This window comes from Schistocerca americana, chromosome X (assembly GCF_021461395.2).
Source record: "Schistocerca americana isolate TAMUIC-IGC-003095 chromosome X, iqSchAmer2.1, whole genome shotgun sequence".
Taxonomy (NCBI): domain Eukaryota; kingdom Metazoa; phylum Arthropoda; class Insecta; order Orthoptera; family Acrididae; genus Schistocerca; species Schistocerca americana.
Window position 1 is genome coordinate 173355265 of NC_060130.1, and position 20410 is coordinate 173375674.

Sequence of the window (20410 nt, forward strand, 5' to 3'; positions counted from 1 at the left end):
GTATCAGTTTCAGATTGTTAAGGAGTCATTGTACAGATTGATGTATCAAGGAGGTCATTATCATCATACTAAAGTGAAGTCTTTTATGTAATATCACGTTGATGTTATTTGACACAAAGTACTGCTTTCGGGAGAGGCAATTCCCAGTGCTCTGAACAAGATGGATTCCTATTAGCCTGGATTATGAGTGAACTATCCCTGCCCCCCCCCCCTCCCCTTTTTCCCTCTGCATCTGCATAGATACTCTACAAGTGACTGTATGGTGCGTGACGGAGAGTACCATGTACCTGCTTGTTTCCCCTCCTGTTCCACTTGCAAATAGAGTGAGGGAAAAACAACTGTCTGTACGTCTCTGGGAGACTTGATATCTCGTATCTTATCTTCATGGTCCTTACATGCGATGTATGTTGGCAGCAATAGAATTGTTCAGTAGTCAGCATCAAATGCTGATTCTCTAAATTTTCTCAATAGAGGTTTTCAGAAAGAACATCGCCTGCCCTCCAGGGATTCCCGTTTGACTTCCTGAAACATCTCCGCAACACTTACATGTTGTGTAAACCTACCGGTAACAAATCTAGCAGCCTGCCTCTGAAATACTTCAATCCCCTCTTTCAATCTGACCCAGCACGGATAACAACCACTCAAGCAGTGCTCAAGAATAGGTACCACCAGTGTCCTGTAAGCAGTCTCTTTTACAGGAGAACCACTCTTTCCTAAAATGCTCCCAATAAACCGAAGTCGACCATTTGCCCCCTCTCCCTCAGTTTTCACATGCTCGTATCACTTTGCACTGTTATGCCCAGATATTTAAACGATTTGACTATGTCAAGCAAGACTCTAGGAATACTGTATCCAAACATTACAGGTTTGTTCTTCCTACTCATCCGCCCCTTTTCCATATTTAGGGCTAGCCCCAACAAATCTGCTCATTCCCCCGAAGTAATTTATGATTCTAAAAACTGAGAATGATGATACTTATATTAAAGTTTTTCTTTCATAGGTATTAGGAAGTGGGCTGTGTTAAGCACTGGGATAGTCCTTTTGAATATTTGTGGATTTAATAGTTTTCTGAACAGACATTTTTTTTTAATCCACACAAAGCTGCCTGTATTTACCTTATCTGGCTAAGGGAAAGGAGAAAAGATGCCTCTTGGCAATGAGACTAAGGTTTTAAATAAAAAATAAACTTTAGTTCTGATGTTCCATTTTAAGTTAATTCAAGTTGTCATTTTTTAAAATTTTATTTAATTTTTCTTTTCCCAATAGGTATATTCTACTTCTGATGCACGATTCCAGAGTAGAACAAGATGATACAGTGGTAAACACTGGACTCATATTCATCACAATTGTGGTTCAAATTCCTGTCCAGCCATCAGATTTAGGTCTTCTGTTATTTCCCTAAATCGCTTAATGTTGAATACATTTGCAGGGGTATGGCCAATTTCCTTCCCATTACAAGCTCTTGCTCTTTCCCTTATGACCTTATCACCAACAAAACTTCAAACACTAATTTTCTTGCCTCCCTGTTGATCACAAAATTTCACATCTACAAATTTTGTTAGCTATGGGAATAAGTGAAAGTGAGAACATGTCAAATCTTTGGGTCTGGGAGGATGTTCCAACAGTTTTTACTTCAAATTTCTCAATTTTTTGCCACCAATTAAAAACTCTTCATGAGTAGATGTGTCAGTCTTACATAAGGTGTTCCATTTCTTTCTTTTTGCAGTTGTGGCAACTGTTGTCACCTTTTGTTTCAGCCATTTAGTTCAAAGGACTTCGGTAGTATTTGTTGGCAGTTGTTTTACTTTTTATGTAATCTCTCAGAAAAATCCATTTTACATCCCAGAAACCATTTGACCTTAATCTTTTTAGGCAGATGCAATGAACTTTGCTTGTTTTGGTGCATGACCACTAACTTTTACCTACTGTTTTTGATTGCTTTTTCATTACTGGTACTAACTGGTAGTACTCTTTTTCATTTAGAGCTACAAATTGGGCCACAAAATAAGATGTATTCTGTTTAATGTGTTCATTACTATCATTTTCACATTTTTTGTTGTATTTCTTTATTGTTCAATACCACATTGAGAAAATGTACACAGTTTTTGTCTACGGTCACTGTCTTCAGACCTCCATCACATGGATGAACTTAAATATAAGTACACCAATGTTCAAATTCAACAGCCTGTTTCTTAACTGTTACAAAAGAAGGCAATTACTCCTTATAAACTCTCATAAATTTTGCACGAGTTTCCATTGGCAACAAACTGTTCATAATGAAGAATTTTATGAAAGCAAGGTGTTCCATTTTACATAAAAAAAACTATTTTGCAGAGTAAATTAACATTTACCTTGCCTTTTGCAAGCTGTACTCTTTTTCTGCCAGACTAGAAAATTTTAACTTAACCCTCACACCACCCATGGTCCCAGTGGAAGACACATTCCAGCAGTTACTTGCAGAAATTTAGGGAGGCCACAGATATTGTAAGTGAATTCCACCGGAATTTGAATTTATCAACTGAGCAATGTGGTGTATTGGATAAGGCAAAGAAATTAAATTTAAAGCATGACTGCACAATCTTGTTTATGTTTAGTGTCCTTTCTGTAAATTGTTTCAGACAAAAACTGGTCTTGACCTGTCAATAAGGCCATTAACACTTTATTTGCCCATCCTTGACCTAATGAGAAAGTTTCCATCTTTAATGACCATTTTGTCAGTGAGGCAATGAAGTTCACTTTCCTTCAGCCCCTCCCCCCCCCCCCCCCCCACCCCTTTTTTTTTTTTTTTTTTAAACCACCTCCTCAATTTTCTGTAAGTATCGCCACAGTTCTGCCTCATTTACTAATAAAGTATTTAATGAATGATGACAAATTGCATGAATTATTGGATATAATTAATGGGACAATTAAATACAGCTTCTTTAAAATATTATCAGGAAATACCTGTTTGGTCACTTCTCTCTTCTTTGATTAATAAATGCTTCATGAAACCTACAAGAAAGAAGCACCGGCATTATCAATTACAAAGTTGCCAGCACTCAATTAATATACATCCCTCAACTAATGTTAAATATTTCTAGCATGTCTGCTGGGTGATGAATTGTGGCCTCCTCCTAATGCTAGTCTCTCCTTTCAGGAATCACTGCTTTTGATCTTGCTGCTACTGTTACATCACCAGGAGGAGTAACTGAAGATGCTGAAATAAATGAAGTTGAAGATGGCTTGTATGCTGTACATTTTGTTCCAAAAGAGCTTGGTGTGCACACAGTGTCCGTGAAATATAAGGAAATGCACATTCCCGGTAAGACTCTTCAGATACTTACTACGTTTTGATCTGAGATGCCTGTTGTTGTAAGACTCTTTGCTGTCGGTAATATGTATCATATATGTAGACATTTAAAACAATATTGTCCATTTATGTAAAAAATGATGGTAGACAGACATCTGTTGTCACACTTTCTTCTATTAAACATGTTGCATTTATACAGAATGTGGAGAAATGGCTTTTACAAAGGTATTCAGAGGGTGATACAGTAAATGAAAACAGACTACTTTCAATTAAAAAGGAGTGTTCAGAAACAATTGGTCTCTAAAGACCTTAATGTATCAGATAAAAGTAAAACAATTCTACCCAATACAAGGAAAAAAAAAATCTGTTGCAAAGGAACTGTCAGCATTGACCAAATGTTCCTGCATTTGGTTGATGCGAGTCAAATGTGCCAAATTCTTCATTGCCTCCTTTCCTCCTCAAAACGTTCTGCAAATGTCAAACATTGTGATTTTGAGGCTAATAACTTCAAAGAACTTCAACTTTCAGGCATTTGTTGACATTAGATATTTTAATTAGTTTTCACTGCCAATTCTAATAAGTCATTTTCTTTTCATATTTTACATATATCTGATTTATAAATTTCACATTGGTGGCTATTTTCTTTTCAACTCACAACCACTGAAACCATGTGAAAAATGAAGTACCAATCTCAGTACCTCTCTATAGTAAAACATTCACTTGTATTCAATTTTTACAGAACTATTGCTCCCATTTACATGCTGTCAGTAGCTCAGTACAAGAAACATTACAAAGGCCTCACAACAACATATGGTACACTTTTTTCTTATTGTGAACATTTCTGAATGGAGATGTTAAGTGTTCTATGGCACATGCCATCAAGAAAGATCTTAGCAGTGAAATCATTTTCAGTGTGATGAGTGTGATACTTATTGAATTAAACAATAAAATTACAGATTTCCCAACAATATCTCGGTTAATATTACTTACTGTTTATTATGGCAAATTGCATATGTTAACCAGTAGTGAGGATGTAAAATGATAAATAACTTGTGGAGAGGGAGGAGGGGGGGGGGGGGGAGTAAGATAAAATGCCCACTGTCTCCCATATACAAGAATTCACTGTACACAAATCTGAATAGTGCTTGAACTCAAGAGAATGATGCTTCCTTTACAAGGAATGTGAAATTTCCTATGACATGAAGTCTTGTCAGCAGAATTAATATCTCTAACTAGGTCTGTTAAAATTGTTTGAAAACACATGGAAAATATTGTAGTGTATTATCACTGTGGTACACTCAGTGGGCAGATTGTGGTTTGGAATGAACTGTGCTGTAAGAAGTATATCAAAGTATAAATAAAAACAAATTATAGTCTTAATGTACTGAATTTTCTAATGGTCCTAATGTGACTGCCATAATCTATTTATTATCCTTTTTTATACTTGGCATGTAATGACAAATGTTAAGTTTCACTTGTGTGCCGGATGACAATACTGGCAGTGATAAATACTTTTCTGTTACAAATCTGTCCTGAAGACTTATTCCAAATATTTCTGTTTGCAGGGTCCCCTTTCCAGTTCACTGTTGGTCCTCTGAAGGATGGTGGTGCACACAGAGTTCATGCTGGAGGCCCAGGTCTGGAGCGTGGTGAGCAAGGCCAACCGTGCGAGTTCAATGTTTGGACCCGTGAAGCTGGTGCTGGCTCTCTTGCCATCTCAGTTGAGGGACCAAGCAAAGCTGAAATAGACTTCAAGGATCGCAAGGATGGTTCCTGCTATGTCAGCTACGTTGTCTCAGAGCCAGGTGTGTACAGTAATGAGTATTAAAAAAAAAGGTTAGTTTTGTACAACAATATTTAAATGAACTCCACATTTTTAGTCAACTTTTTGTGGCAGTTTTAAATATTACATGGTAGGAAGGAAGTTTTAATGTCCATTTCAAGGATTTCAAAACAACTTCCAATAAATTTGAGAACACACTCTCACTCCATAACTGTCTGGAAAATGTTTCTTAAACACCCACCGTCTTCCCCATCCCCTTTCAAAGGATTATGCTTATCGCAGATGTTTTTCAAATCCACAGGTGCGATATTATCATTACAAAACTTTCTGATCCTCAATAAAGTACTGTCTTTCAACGATAGCTACACACCTAGATAGTTTCCATTTTCATTGCACTTACTGTCAAATACAGTGTAACTGTAATAAAGTTGTTCTACAACTGAATTTTTAAAGTAGTGGCAAGCATCTATTACAGTCTGTTGAGTGTTATAGAACATCATTTGGATGGTACATGTATTCTAAGATGAGAACAGTTCACCTGATGTAAATAGATGTTTGATGTTAGTATACTTTCATTTAGTTAATTTATTGTGCTCATGTTATCACTGGATAATCATTATGAGCAATATACTAGCACTTTTTGTGACAATTTTACCATTAATAACTGGTAAAGGAAGAATAATTGCTTCTTGAAAAAGCAGTGTTGATGTCTTTTACATAAACATCTTTGTTGCATCAAATTTATCAGTGTTTCTTGTGGAACCCGTGATTTGTCTAGCATAGCCCCTTATACACTGCAGTTAAAGAAGAACTGAACAGTCCTCGCCCCCCCCCCCCCCCCCTCCCCTAAAGAGAAAAAGTCTGGTGCAAGTGCAAATTTTCATATTCAGAACTCTGTACTGTTTTGTATGATGTCCTACTTCTGCCAATAGATGTATGTTGTTCTTAGGTAACTGGAGATAAGTCATGGAATAAACTTGTGAATGATACTTCTGTCAAAAGCCAACATAAGACAGTTATGTATTTCTCCCTAGCCATTGTTTCAAGAATTTATGTACACAGTATCATACAACATTAAAATTTGCAATGTTTTTAATACAGCATCAGTCAGGGTGTTTGCAAATATGTGTTGGAATACTGGATATAAAAGTTAAGATTGTCAGGGTTGTTGAGGAATTCCATAACTAACTTGGGTAAAAAAATATGTTTTCACTTGATTGTATAATGTCTGAAGACCTAATTTAGAACTCCAAGAACTCAATTTTATGCTTTTGTTGGCCCTATGATGCAATGTGGACGTTCTATTTTTGTGAATGGGCAGTTCTGAATATAGCTTTTAGTATGAATGCCATAACTTGTCAGAGTAGAGGGGAAGAGCTAGAAAAAGCTACCACCTCCACAGCCTGTTCCTTTTAGAAAAGATCTTTGGGTTCCAGCCAAGTAGTCCCACCCATTTCAACATGTGCAACGTTGTCAAAAACTTGTCGAGATGCCAAGAATAATTATCTTGGTTCTAAATTTGCACCGATGAGCAAAGCACAGATTTGTGGAGAAAGAGCAGTGCTGGAGAGGCAACAGCAGCACTCTTGTGGAAGGTGCAGCAAGAGCAGTCTTCAATGGGGGAGTATAATAAAACTCAGCCATTCCATACATACAAAGTATGTCAAGAAATAAAGCTGAACACAAATAGTGGTGCAGCCGAAACAAACCAGAGTAGCTTCTCACAAGTTCAGCCAGATGGTAGGAAAATAAATAGATTTTTTTACTTTATTTTTAATTTTGCATGGTAATTTATAAATTACTTTGCTTTGATTCTTTGTTCCTGTGTGTGAAGATCCATTGTGAAAACTTAGTGTTTTTAATGGTCATCTTTGGTCTCATTGGTGAAGATCATCTTGCTGGGTGTTTCACTTCCATGCAACTTTGTATAATACTTTCATCTGCAGTTTGCTTTTCTTTTCTTGAAGTGTTTTGTGTAGTGAACTGGAAAGTGACAGTGTAAATATGGATGAGTTTTTGAGAAAATTGTTTCCATTAATGTGGTTTACCACATTCTTTAGGTACAGAGATCAGTCTTGGAGAATATAACATGGCTTCAAAAGAAACATGAGTGGGAATATTGTGATTATATCAGTGTAGCTGGTGCCACAGAGCCTTCAGTGTGCTGTAGAAAAATGTTGTTTAATTTCATTTGTGTTGTTTTATTTTTCTTGATTTGTAGACTTCTTCTGATGTGTTTTTTTTTTTCATATTAAAGTGAGAAAAGCTTTCATGTCCTTGCTTCTGCGGATTGACAATTTCTTTAAACATAGTCTTCCATTGCATCCTATGTTTCTTCTAACGTCAAGTATTCTATACACATCTTAGCAAGATCACTATTGCTTACTTGAAAATCTTTTACCATCTGTTACTGGTTCACATAAGAGACTTCTAAGCAATGTTTACTTAATTTTACCAGTGTACTGTATGCAGTTTAGCTATTCATGCTAATTTTATAAAGTTGCTAGGTTTATTTCCCCTAGATGCTTAATATTTATAATTACTCATAATGAAGTGGAATGCACGAAACTTTATTTTATTTTTGAAATGCACTGAAACTTCTCTGCTCATCTATTGATGTTTTTGCATTTATCTTCATAATATTCTTTCTATCGAACTCTGTTCTTGTGAATTATTACAAAGCACTGCACAGTATAAGTGTACAATTAGCTACGTTCTAAAACAAATGTGACAGTATAACTGTGACCATTCTATACAAATGTTATCTACAGATATAATTAACAATATCGCTGTCACCATACTATGCTGTGCATCCACTAATATACTTCGTTTCTGCTGCATATGGCCACTTTCTGTGCTTGTCATTTGTATTCTCTCATAAAGAATTTTTAATTAATGGTGCAACAGCCATACTTAACTGTCTCACAAATAAATGAAATTATTATTGTATTTTATACTGCAAGCTGTGACAGTCATTGTTCACCTCATTTGCTTGCCTCTACCACATACTGCTTAAAGCTTTAATACAAAAAGATTATTGTTAATGAAAAGGGTAGTCGTGCAGTGATCAATATCCATAAAAAATTGATTTTGCTATTTGTGTATTTCATTACATTGGAAGGGAACATAAAATAAAACAAATTTACCATGAAAACACAGCAAGTGATTTATTAAGTATAAGGCATCTGTGATAAAAGTTGTGAAGTTAGGGTATTTTATTACACTAAAATGATCTTCATTTTTCTTTTTAAAAATTTAAAGTAGCAGTTTAAAGAGACTTCAGATTTAATGTTATTGACGTGTAATTTTGTTTCAAGCCTAAACTATTAATCATCATTTTCTGTTTTGTTTTTCCTCCTTTCTCTCAATATAAAATGAACTCGTGTATCACAATGCAAAACTTCATCAAAAAGAAAGAATCCAATGATCCTTAGTTGGAAAATGGAGATTTGAATTGAAGTTGACAGTGATTTATCAACTGTGGAAATAGCAGATGGAGATCAAAATGCATATTGTACACCAACACTAGCATGAGACATCTCAAAAACTATGAATTGCGAGATAGAATTGTAAAGAAATATTGTGGAATGCACACTACAGAACTGTAGTAGTGTGATAATCCTAGTCCACAGAGCAACTGAGAGATGGCTGTTGTAACAGTACTGTGTTGTAGGGGTGGGGTGGGGTGGGGGTGGGGGGGGGGGAGAAAGTGGGTAGCTTAGGTTCAGCAGAGTGATTTTTTTTTCTCTGCGGCATTTTCTAGTTCAAATTGCTAGTTTATTGAATTTGTACTTGTCACATTGCTTGCCTTGTTGTAACTTCCTTTGCACACTTTGCAGCTCTATTGGATACAGGTGTGAGGAACAGATGCAGTTTGTGGGCAGAGAATTCGGATATTAATTTATTCTACATCTAATATCAAATAGTAAAAGTAACACATCTTTGTTTGCTGTAGTTACAGCATCAGTTGCTAACAGCAGATCAGGATGTAGAAATATTTCATTTCATTTATTATCATCCTTTGCATCATTTACATGATATAGGAATTGGCATACTACTGTCAATAGTATGCACAGCAGAATATTACAAATTTCTATCAAACACACAAAACTAACATTATGTTGAAAATTAAAACATTGAATTAAAACACACAAAATTAACATTATATAATATTTTGAAAATTAAAGCATTGAATTAATGGGGTGTTCTTTTGCATGCTCTTTTAACATGTACCGTATGTGATGAATTTATATGTATTTAGTACATTTTGGAAAACACATATTACACATAATTTAGAGTTAAGAGTATAAACAAGACATAGAACTAACAATGAGAACAACATGATATTGACAGTACAACTATCAGTTAGTGATTTAAGGATTCAAAATATTCCTCTATGCTATAAAAACATTTATTTATCAGAAACTTTTTTAATTCTGACTTAAATTTTTCTTCATCTTCTGTTCCCCTGATGCAGAGTGGCAGAGCATTATAAAGTTTTATTCCATAGTGGCTCACATGTTTTTAAATTTTTGTTTTTCTTGTTCTTTCTACATGCAGATTCTTACAGATATGTGTATTATAGCCATGAAGATCTGAATTTACATGTAAACTACTCAAGTGTGTTTTTGTATGCATTATGCTTTTTATTATGTACAAAGATGATACTGTAAGTATGTTCAGCTGCATGAACAAGGGGTTGCAGTGTGATTGTGGAGAGCTGTGTGTAATAATTCTAATGGCCATTTTCTGGTATTTAAAAACTTCCGTCAAGCGACATTTAGATGCACCCCAGAATATTATTCCATAGGATATAATAGAATCAAAATAAGCCGTATACACTAATCTTGTACACTCTGCACTGCAAACTCTAGAAATTATTGTCAGTGCAAAACATGCTGAATTGAGTTTTTTTGGATATGTGTGTGACATGGTCTTTCCAGCTCAAGTGCTGATCAGTGTACATGCTCAAAAATTTTGTAGACCAGACCTTCTCTATTTCGTGGTCACTCAATGATAAATGGTGATCACCCTTGTCATTTACTTTCCGTACTGTATGTAATTCGTTTTATTTAAATTGAGTGTTAACTTATTAGCGTAAAACCACTGTTGCACACTCTTCAGAACCTTTTCACCTGTAGTGAATAATGATTTGCTGCCATCACTTATAATTGTGCTTGTATCATCTGTAAATAACATAATTTTGATGATCTGTTTGGCCTTTCAATGTCATTTATATAGAGTAGGAATAATAGGGGGCCAAGAACACTACCCTGAGGGACACCTACTGCCACTTTCGTAGCATCAGATACCCACTTTAATTTTTGCTTATTCCGAGATGAGGTGAGTTCTACAACCTGAGTTTTATCTTGGAGATAGGATTCAAACCATTTCCTCCCAATTCCTCTGATGCCAATTGCCTCCAGTTTGTCAAGGAGAATTTGATAATCTGCTGTATCGAAGGCCTTGGAAAGATCTAGGTTGATTCCTACCACACATTTGTTATTGTCTAAATTTCTAATTATTTCTTCCGTATAGGCCTGTATGGCTGTTTCTGTGCTGTGACCTGTACAAAAACCATGTTGATTACAATTTAGGAGATTGAAGGTGTAAAGGTAGCTTATGAGTCTAATTTTTGTCAGTTTTTCAAAAATATTTGATAAAGATGGAAGGAGGGATATAGGTCTATGGTTTTCTATCTTATGTATATCCCCATTTTTGAATAATGGTTTAACCTTAGAAATTTTCAGCCTTTGGACCTTCATTGAATGATAAATTGGCAATAGGTACCAGTGGTTCCAGGATTTGTGAGGCGACTTTTCTTTATTATTGTCACTGGCACTTTGTACAGTCCTGCAGACATTTTGGGTTTCATACTGTTAATTACTTTCAATATTTCATATTTATTAGTGGGACTTATTATCATGCTACTGACTACTTTTGGTGCTGTTGTTTTCTCTTCTTTGGTAAAGCTTTTGCTTAATTTATCAGATACACTTAGAAAGTAATTGTTAATGTAATTGGGCAAGACTTCCTTCTATATTTCAATGTTATCACTAGATTTAAGTACAATATCCTGGTCTTTAGAGCTTTTTGCTAGATGAACTACCCTTCTATATACTTTTTAGTAGTTACTAGCATGTTTTTTGAAATTAGGGTCAGTATTAGATTTCATTTCAGAGTTTAGTCTTTTCGTAGTCTTGGAAGAGTTTTTAATGCCAGATGTGATCCAAGAATTTGTGTGTCTATGGCTAGATTAGTTAAAATTAACTCATCTTTTTGGGAAGCACATTTCAAAATTTGTCATTAAAAGAGAGGAGAAAACACTGTATGCAGCATCTGTATCATTTTGTGACAATACTTCTGCCCAAGATTCGTTAGTCAGCGTTATATCAAACTAGTTGCAGTTTTCAGGAGAGAAAATTGTCTTATACCTATGATGTACTGTTTTTGTATGTATTGGAACTGTGAGCACTTTAATAATAAGTGTGTTATGATCAGATATTTCTAGGTCAATATTCAAAACTTTTGTATCTGGGCTTTCTATATTTGAAAATATGTTATCTATAAGACTTTTTGAAGCGTTTGTTACCCTTGTAAGACTGTTTATATTAGAATATAGGTTTAAACTGTGTAGAATATTGAGGAACTTAATTTTAAATGAACTATCTACCAACATATTGACATAAAGTCCCCACATAACAATTATTGATGAGAAGTCATCATGTATGATGCTCAGCAGTTCTTCAATCTTATTTAAAAAAAAAAAAAAAAAAAAAAAAAAATCTGGGTCACCACATGGTGATCATATACACTGACATGACTCTTATTTTGCAATTTTATTTTTTTTTTACATTCATTTGCACTGCTGTTGCCTCAATGTTTTTCTATGATCAGGAGTTCAGCTTCAGGCCTGTTTTTCACTTTAATATCTGATTTTACATAAATGCAGACAACCCCATTCTTGTCTTCTTTCCTAGAAAAATGACTAACCAAGGTATATGGGGAAATATTAATGTTTTCTAATTCATAATTTTTGCACAAATGCTCTTGAATACAAATACAATCAACACAATAATCACTGGCCTCAATCTCGAGATCTAGAATTTTATTTTTGAGACACTGTATATTAAGGCTAAGTAATTTTAAGCTGTTGCAACTCGGTTAAGAGGAACTCTTACTTGTATTGTCTGGTGTCAACGGTTTCTTCATGTACCAAAAATCCTTTAGGGACACAGGTTTCCTGCATCTTGTCTTTCTTTCTTCTGGATGTGCTGCAAAATGCTGGAATTCCTGTTGTATCTGATGACTCACTGGACGTAAGCACATTTCTTGCTAATGATGTTGCTGTATAGTCTGTAGCCGCTTCTGATACTGTTGGAGCTGTTGTGGAGGCTTCATTTGCTTCAGCTACTTTTGTGGCAAGTGAAGATTCTACTGCTTGAGCTGTTGCCAGTGAATCAGTTTCATTTTCATGTTGGAGAATTTCAGTTGCTGTGATGGGTGGTGGTGGTAGTGGTATTGTATTGTATTGTATTGTATTGTATTGTATTTATTGGTCCAGTAAATCTTACATGTACAGTACAGCACATCAGATATTGGACAGGTCAAAGTATATCTTACAATTAAAACACTTTAGAAACTAGAAAATTATGTTCACAAAATTTTACAGCACTTCATATACTGGGCAAGTCAATGTGTAAGTTATAATTAAACCACATTAGAAACTTGAAGTTCACAACTGAATACATGTATAAGCCAATATTAACGATTAAAGTATTTGCATGATCCTCTCTTAAGCTCTAAGGATGTTTGAGGAACTCTTCTACACTATGAACTGACATGTACACTAGAGAATTTTACTTAATATACTGGGCAAGTCGCTATACAACTTATACTTGAACCCCATTATAAACTTGAGAATTACATCTGAATGTATTTATAGGCCAATATTAACGGTTACAGTATTTGCATAATCATCACTTAGACTCTCGAGGATTTTGGAGGAACTCTTCCACACTATAAAAGCAATGTGTCAACAGATATTCTTTTAATGCTGCTTTAAAATTTTTTACATCTGTCATTACTTTAATTTCTCTTGGCAATTTATTGTAGATAATTTTTCCATGGTGTAAAGTTCCTTTTTGGCACAAACTGGTTTTTGTATGGAGTACATGAAAGTCAGTTTTCTGTCTTGTATTATGATGATGAACATTTTCATTTTTGGGGAGGATACTAGGATTTGTTATTGTATATTTCTTTATAAACATTGCACTTTCAAATAGGAAAATACATGGAAGGGGAAGAATCCCCATCCTTTTAAATAATGGTCTACATGGTTTGTTCCTTTTTATTCCAGCCATGATTCTCACTATTCTTTTTTGCATCCTGAATAGTTTTAGGCAGGATGGCGAGTTACCCCAAAAAGTGATCCCATATTTTAGGACAGAATGTATATTAGAATAGTAAACTGTCATTAGACAGTCCTTATGACAGCAGTTTTCTAGCACTCTTATTAAATAACACATGGTACTTAGCTTCTTTAATATGTTGTCAATGTGAGTTTCCCATCTAAGATTATCCTGTAGCCAGATCCCCAGAAATTTTGTATTAGGCACACTTGCAATATCTGTGTCTGACATCTGAATTCTTATATCCTCTTCAATATTTCTCTTGATATTATGAAAATTTAATGCTACTGTTTTGCTTTTATTTATTATTAGTTTGTTTTGGTTGAACCAGTTTACAACATTTGTTAATGCCTCAGACAGTCTTGTCTGTAGTATCTCTGCAGTCTTCCCGCTGACTAATATGCTTGTGTCATCTGCAAACTGGATAGTGCTATGGTACTGGTTGGCTGATGTTAGGTCATTTATATATATTAAAAATAGGATGGGGCCAAGTACCGAGCCCTGCGGTACTCCATATTTTACTGCTTTATAATCAGAATAATGTCTTGTTGATTTATTTTCTTTGTGAAAATGTATTTCTACTACTTGCTTGCGGTCAGTAAGATATGATCTAAGCCAGCTGTTAGGCATACCTCTGATACCAATTCTTTCAAGCTTCTGCAGCAATAGAGTGTGGTCTATGATGTCAAAAGCCTTAGACAGATCAAGGCATATGCCAGTTACTTTTTGTCCACTATCAATTTTTTCAAGTACTTCACCCAGAAATTCATATATTGCTGTTTCTGTTGATCGGCCTTTCCGGAAGCCATGTTGGGTTGTGGATAATATTTTGCACTTTTCTAGAAAATCTAGCAACCTCTTATGAAAAATTTTTTCTAGTATTTTAGAAAATGTAGATAGTAAGGCAATAGGTCTATAATTGGCTATGTCCTCTTTCTTACCCTTTTTGAACAGTGGTTTTAGTTTCACTGTCTTTAAGCAGGAAGGAAAGACTCCATTTGTTAATGAACTGTTGAAAATGTGGGCTAATGGTATTGCAATGAGGTCCCCCACATTTTTAATGACATAATCTGGAATCTCATCCACACCTGTTGAAAATTTTGTTTTTAACTCTCTTATTGATAGTATAATTTCCTTAGGGTTGGTTGGAGTAAGAAATAGGGAGTTGCAGTTTCTATTTTGATTGGATGGTGTTGTAGCAGGATTTTTATTTGAAGATTTTATGTCAGATAGTAATTTTTCACTAATATTTGCAAAGTATGTATTAAAAGCATTGGCTACTTCTTCTGGATTTGTAATTTTTTTGCCATCTTGGATTACCTGGAGATTTACATTTTGGGAGGCCTCGTTTCCTACTTGTTCTCTGACTATCTTCCACATGGCTTTCATTTTGTTCCTGGCCATTTTTATATGGTGATCATTTGTTGTTTTTTTAGATTCTTTTATGACTTTGTGAAGCACTCTCTTATAATTCTTGAAATGCACCAGAAATTCTTCTGTAACATTTTGTGTTTTTGAGAGTTCATAAAGTCTCCTCTTTTCAGCACATGATATTTTAATGCCTTTCGTCAGCCATGTAACATTTCTTTTTTTAGTTTTTAATGTTTGGTTTTTAACTGGAAAAGAAATATTGAAATAATGGGAGAATATTTCCATGAACATGTCAAACTTTTTACATGTGTCCTCATAGTTGTCTATATCATTCCATGTTTCTTTTTTCAGTAAGTGCCTGAAGTGTTCTAGGTTGTGCTTGCTAAAATTTCTACCTTTTTTTGTCATTTGTTGTTCAGTATTTCCTGCAGTGTCTACTGGGAATTCAATAAACTGTGCATAATGATCACTGAAACCTGTATTCATATTTCCAGATTTGTATAAATATTTATCTGTATTTATTAGTATCTGATCTATAGCACTGCTTGACGATTTGGTGACTCTGGTGGGGGATTTGATAGTTGTATGTATGTTGTAGGTTTTTAATAAGGCCTCAAGGTTTAATCTGTCTTTTGAGTTCTTGTTGAAATCTATATTAAAATCACCACATATGATGGTTGTTTTACTAACTATTTTTATACTGTTAAGTGCCTTCTCAAGATTTTCAACGAAAGTAGTTACATTTCCATCTGGGCTTCTATATATGCAAATAACAATTATATTTAAATTTGTCAGTTCTGTAGCAGAAATTTCGAAGTTTTGCTCTTCCCCTAGCTGGTTAGTGAACTTTAAATTTTCGTGTTTGACGTCCTCTCTAACATATATGCATGTTCCTCCATGCATGGAGGTTTTCCTACAAAAAAAAGATGAAAGGGTAAAGCCCTCTATCCTTGTGTGATGTAACGTATTTTCGGATAACCAGTGCTCACTAACACATATAACAGACACTTCTTTTAGTTCATCTGATAACAATATTTCTATCTCACTAACTTTATTTGATAAGGATTGTACATTTTGGTGCAGGAGCATAAATTTCGACGATGACTTATTTACTAGGTTGTTTTGGCCTACCTTATGTTCGACAGCTGCACATGACATATCATTTTTAACACTTTTACAATTGAAGTTTTCTTTCCAGAGCGATGTTTTAGAAGATGAAATCAACATTTCTCTGGAATCACTTGCCATAAAAAACGTTGTGGTGCTTTCCTGTTTCGTGTTGGGCGAGTTGACTTGTAGTGTGATATGGCAATTCTTGTCTTCAACGGCTAACACTGCATCAAGTGTTTCTCGACTAATGAATGCTTTTCCAAGATTATTTCTGTGTAGCCCAAGCCTGGTAAAATGACTTCTTTCTGAAGATGGTACATTCACATATGTGGCACTTGGGAAGCTTCAGCATATTTTTTCAAATTTTCTATTAGTAACAGAGATTTCTTTGTTGACACAAGATTTTTCCATCAGGTCATGTCTTTTTGGTATACTTCAAACATAGTAGTTCACATTTGTAAGTTTCTGTAGTGTGCTTCTTAGCACTCTTGTGACAAGTTTACTCTCATTCCTATAAACGTCATTAGCACCCCCGACTATTAAACAGTTTCTTCCAGGCTCCAAAAAATGTTCACAGTTTTTAGAATTTCACTCAAGGGAGCACCTGGTTTTGTTATTCCACTAATCTTAAACATAGTTTGCATGTTACACATGATACCAGCTAAGCCCTTTCCATGACTGTCTGAGAGCATGTAAATATCTTTGTTCTTCTTACATGCGGTTGTCATGTTCTCATGATACGTATGTTCCCTGCTAATTATAGTACAGGTATTTCCTTGCTTGTTATTACAAGACTTCGTACTTGACTGGTTTTTAATCTCTGCATACAATCTCTGATATACAGATACAAAGATTTACAATTCAGTCAGTCTCAGTACAATGAATATTCTGTAGGTGATGAGCCCTGACCGCTATGAAAGTTTATAAATGTTATGAAATGGCATATACATAAAATGGGGCTCCGTGCATTGATATTTGAACTTGAGTAGACCCATTGTTGGAGCTCTGGAGAAGGGGATGCTTGCATATCATTGGCAGTGGCGTAAGCATTTGTTGCAGTGCCCTTGTGCCATGGTGGCAGCTGTAGGAAATGCAGCAGCATGATTGGTGGTGCACGTTGCCATCTACTTCTGTAGTAAAATGCTCAAATGGAAAAACATGCCGGCCGAAGTGGCCGTGCGGTTAAAGGCGCTGCAGTCTGGAACCGCAAGACCGCTATGGTCACAGGTTCGAATCCTGCCTCGGTCATGGATGTTTGTGATGTCCTTATGTTAGTTAGGTTTAACTAGTTCTAAGTTCTAGGGGACTAATGACCTCAGAAGTTGAGTCCCATAGTGCTCAGAGCCATTTGAACCATTTTGAAAAACATGCTTCCATGCAAACAACAGTGACAATGAACTCCTTAACAGCAATTACATGTATGAGGGGGTACCCAAAAACAAACCAGAAGTATTTTTTAAAAGCCTGCATATTTTAAAATTGTTTCGAAAGCAACCTTATCCCCTTCAAAATACTCTCTATTACAACTAATACATTTGTCCCACCGGTGCTTCCACCGTTCGAAACATTTTTTGTAGTCACCTTTAGAAGTGGCTGGCAGCTCCTCCCTAATTTTATTGCTTGACTTCTTCAATGTTGTCAAATTGGTGTGCTTTCATGCCCCTTTTCAAGTGTGGAGATAAGACAAAGTTGCACGGAGTCAGGTCAGGTGAGTAAGGTGTGTGGGGCAGCGGAACCATGCCATTTCTTCTTTCGGGCCCAAAAAAGATTTATGCAAGTGGCAACTGAAGAAAATTTCACAAGTAAGGGGTTCTAAAAAAGTGTTTTATTGGATGACCAGTTTTGACAGAGCTATGCTGTCATCAGCTCTTATGATTTTTGAGTTTTGACAACTTATTGTCCCCCTCAGTGTTAGGAGTTGCTTCACATTGTATATGTACATCTCACTAACATGAAGATCACTACACACACTGTCAAAAGTGCTCATCCAGTAAAATGCTTTTTTAGTAATTTGGCGTGTAAAGTTTTCTTAAATTGCCATATATTGCAGATTGCCCCCAGACTGACTGTGTCGGGAATATATATTTATGAGAGTTTTGCATGGCATACGGGAAGTCTGATAACATTAGCAAGTAGCAAAAGAGTGACGAGTATCACTTGCACGAATTAGAGAAGAACCTGGAAAGAGTCAAAAAAGAATGTGATAAATTGAATCTAGACACCAATGTGATTGTTTGGATGCATGATTTATAAGCAGCACTTCCTGCACCTAAAGGGGACATCTCAGTTTTCTATTACAAAAGTAAACTGTCTATTAAATCTGACAACATTTGACTAAAAAATGAAATGAGGAACTTGGTTCATGTGGTATGAGAGAGGTAGAAGCAAAGGAGCCATTGAAATTGCCATGTGTGTACAAATTAAACTATAGTTATGGTTGTGATTTGCAAAGAAGACAAGTACAAAATTACATGTAACAAAGTAATTGATTTTTATTTAGATACTTCATTGCTGAAAAAGTATAAAAAGCTACAACTCGTAACCAGGTTCTGATAGCTAAGAGCACTTTGATAACTCCAATTCATTATGATTAACAAAAATAGTTTTAAAAACATATAAAACAGACATTGATTTAACACTAACATTTCGATGCAGCAAAACAGGTAACATTGGGCTACTTTTAAACAGTACTTTTTTCCTCAATGCAGGTGAATACCGTGTGGGAATCAAGTTTAATGATCAGCATATACCAGATTCACCTTACAAGCTGTTCATCTCCCCAGCTATGGGAGATGCCCATAAGCTTGAAGTTTTCCAGTTCCCCTCATCCGGTGTGCAGGCTGATAAACCCACTGCGTTCCTCGTCAGGAAGAACGGAGCTAAAGGAGAATTAGATGCTAAGGTAAAACTTATACTTCTTACTGAAAATTTTGAGTAAATTGTTATTGGTAGTTAACCCACATTCTGCAGATCTGAGAATGTGTGATGACCTATGTAGGTAATGTCAAATATTTTGTTTGAAATAAAAGGAAATTACGCATCTGATTTGTCAAATGATAGCAAGTCTACCACTGAATATGTTATTGAAGATTTATCCTATCAAAACTAATCTTTGTAATTCTTAAATTGTGTGTACCATTGGAAGTCGAGAATGTCAGTTTCTTTCTTCTGTGAGTCTTTAACCTGATTGTTGAAATTTCCCCCAGACATGGATTTGACATCTTGAAATGTGTAGCTATACCTTTTGTTAATAATAATAATAATAATAATAATAATAATAATAATAATACTGTTTGCCATTACTCAAGATGTCAAAACTTTGTTCCTCTACAAGAGACACCTTTCAAGTTTACAAACAGTGCTATCAAGTTGAGACATTATTACTGTTTTTAAAATTTATCTTTCATCATTGTTTAAACAATGGGATGTAAGAAGTAGACTAAGTAGTTTATTTATGGTGAGTGTTTAAAGAAATAGTGTTGTGAAAAAATGGAAATTACATATGAAGATTTCTGTCTGATGAGAACATTGAATCCAATTGCTCTGCTCAGCTGTTGGTAGTCAGTCAGAGAAGAAAGGACTGTTTACAATGGTTTTACTGGATTTGGTGATGGTGGTGGTTCTGATGACTTTCATGAAGGTCAGTCAAAATTGGTTATTAAAAAACCTCAGTGCTGTGCACAACAAAATATAATTGGAAAGCATCAGCATGAAACTTAGCATGAGCTCGGAACATCCTTAAGCATATGGAAGACTGCAGTACATTCAATTTTGCCTGGACATTTAGTTACGTACATTTGTGGCAGTAGAATCTTTCTGCAGTCAGCTTCAAAAGGCTGTTTCTCTAAATTCTCTCAACTCTGTTTCTCAAAAAGAACATAATATCCCCTCCATAATTCTTGCATGTTTATCAACCCTGCCTGTGCCAAATCTAGCAGCGTGCCTCTGAATTCCTTTCATGTCTTCCTTTAACACAGTGTGGTGGAAACCCAAATCCTTGAGCAGTAGTCCAGAGTAGATTGCACTAGGGTTCTAGACATTGTCTCTCTTACAGATGAACCACACTTTTCTAAAATTTTCCCAATAAACCAAAGGTGACCACTTGCCTTCCCTGCTACAATACTTACATGCTCATTCCATTTCATATCCCTTCCATTCATTACACCACCTAGAAATTTTGTCCAAGTCATCTTGTGTTCTCCTACAGTTACTAAATGACACCTTTCCACAACCCACAGCATCATCAGCAAACAGCTGCAGATTTCTGTCCATCAGATCATTTACGTGTATAGAGAACAAGAATGGGCCTATGACAATTCCCTACATTGCTCCTGAAGATAACCTTGTCTCTGATGAACATTCATCATTGACAACAATGTACTGCGTTCTATTACTTAAAAAATCTTCGAGCTGCTTACCCGCTTACTGAAAAACGCCATGAGGAGT

At 35.4% G+C, this 20410-nt stretch overlaps 1 protein-coding gene across 4 annotated transcripts in view; it reads left to right on the forward strand.

Moving 5' to 3' along the window:
• The window catches only part of LOC124554863 (filamin-A), a 546889-nt gene that overhangs the window by 516784 nt on the left and 9695 nt on the right, over window positions 1-20410 (forward strand). For all 4 annotated transcript variants that reach the window (XM_047128531.1, XM_047128533.1, XM_047128532.1 and 1 more), the window contains 3 exons: window positions 3137-3301; window positions 4855-5094; window positions 18673-18866. In XM_047128531.1, the coding sequence (XP_046984487.1) occupies window positions 3137-3301; window positions 4855-5094; window positions 18673-18866 (599 nt within the window). The remainder of the gene's footprint in view (window positions 1-3136; window positions 3302-4854; window positions 5095-18672; window positions 18867-20410) is intronic.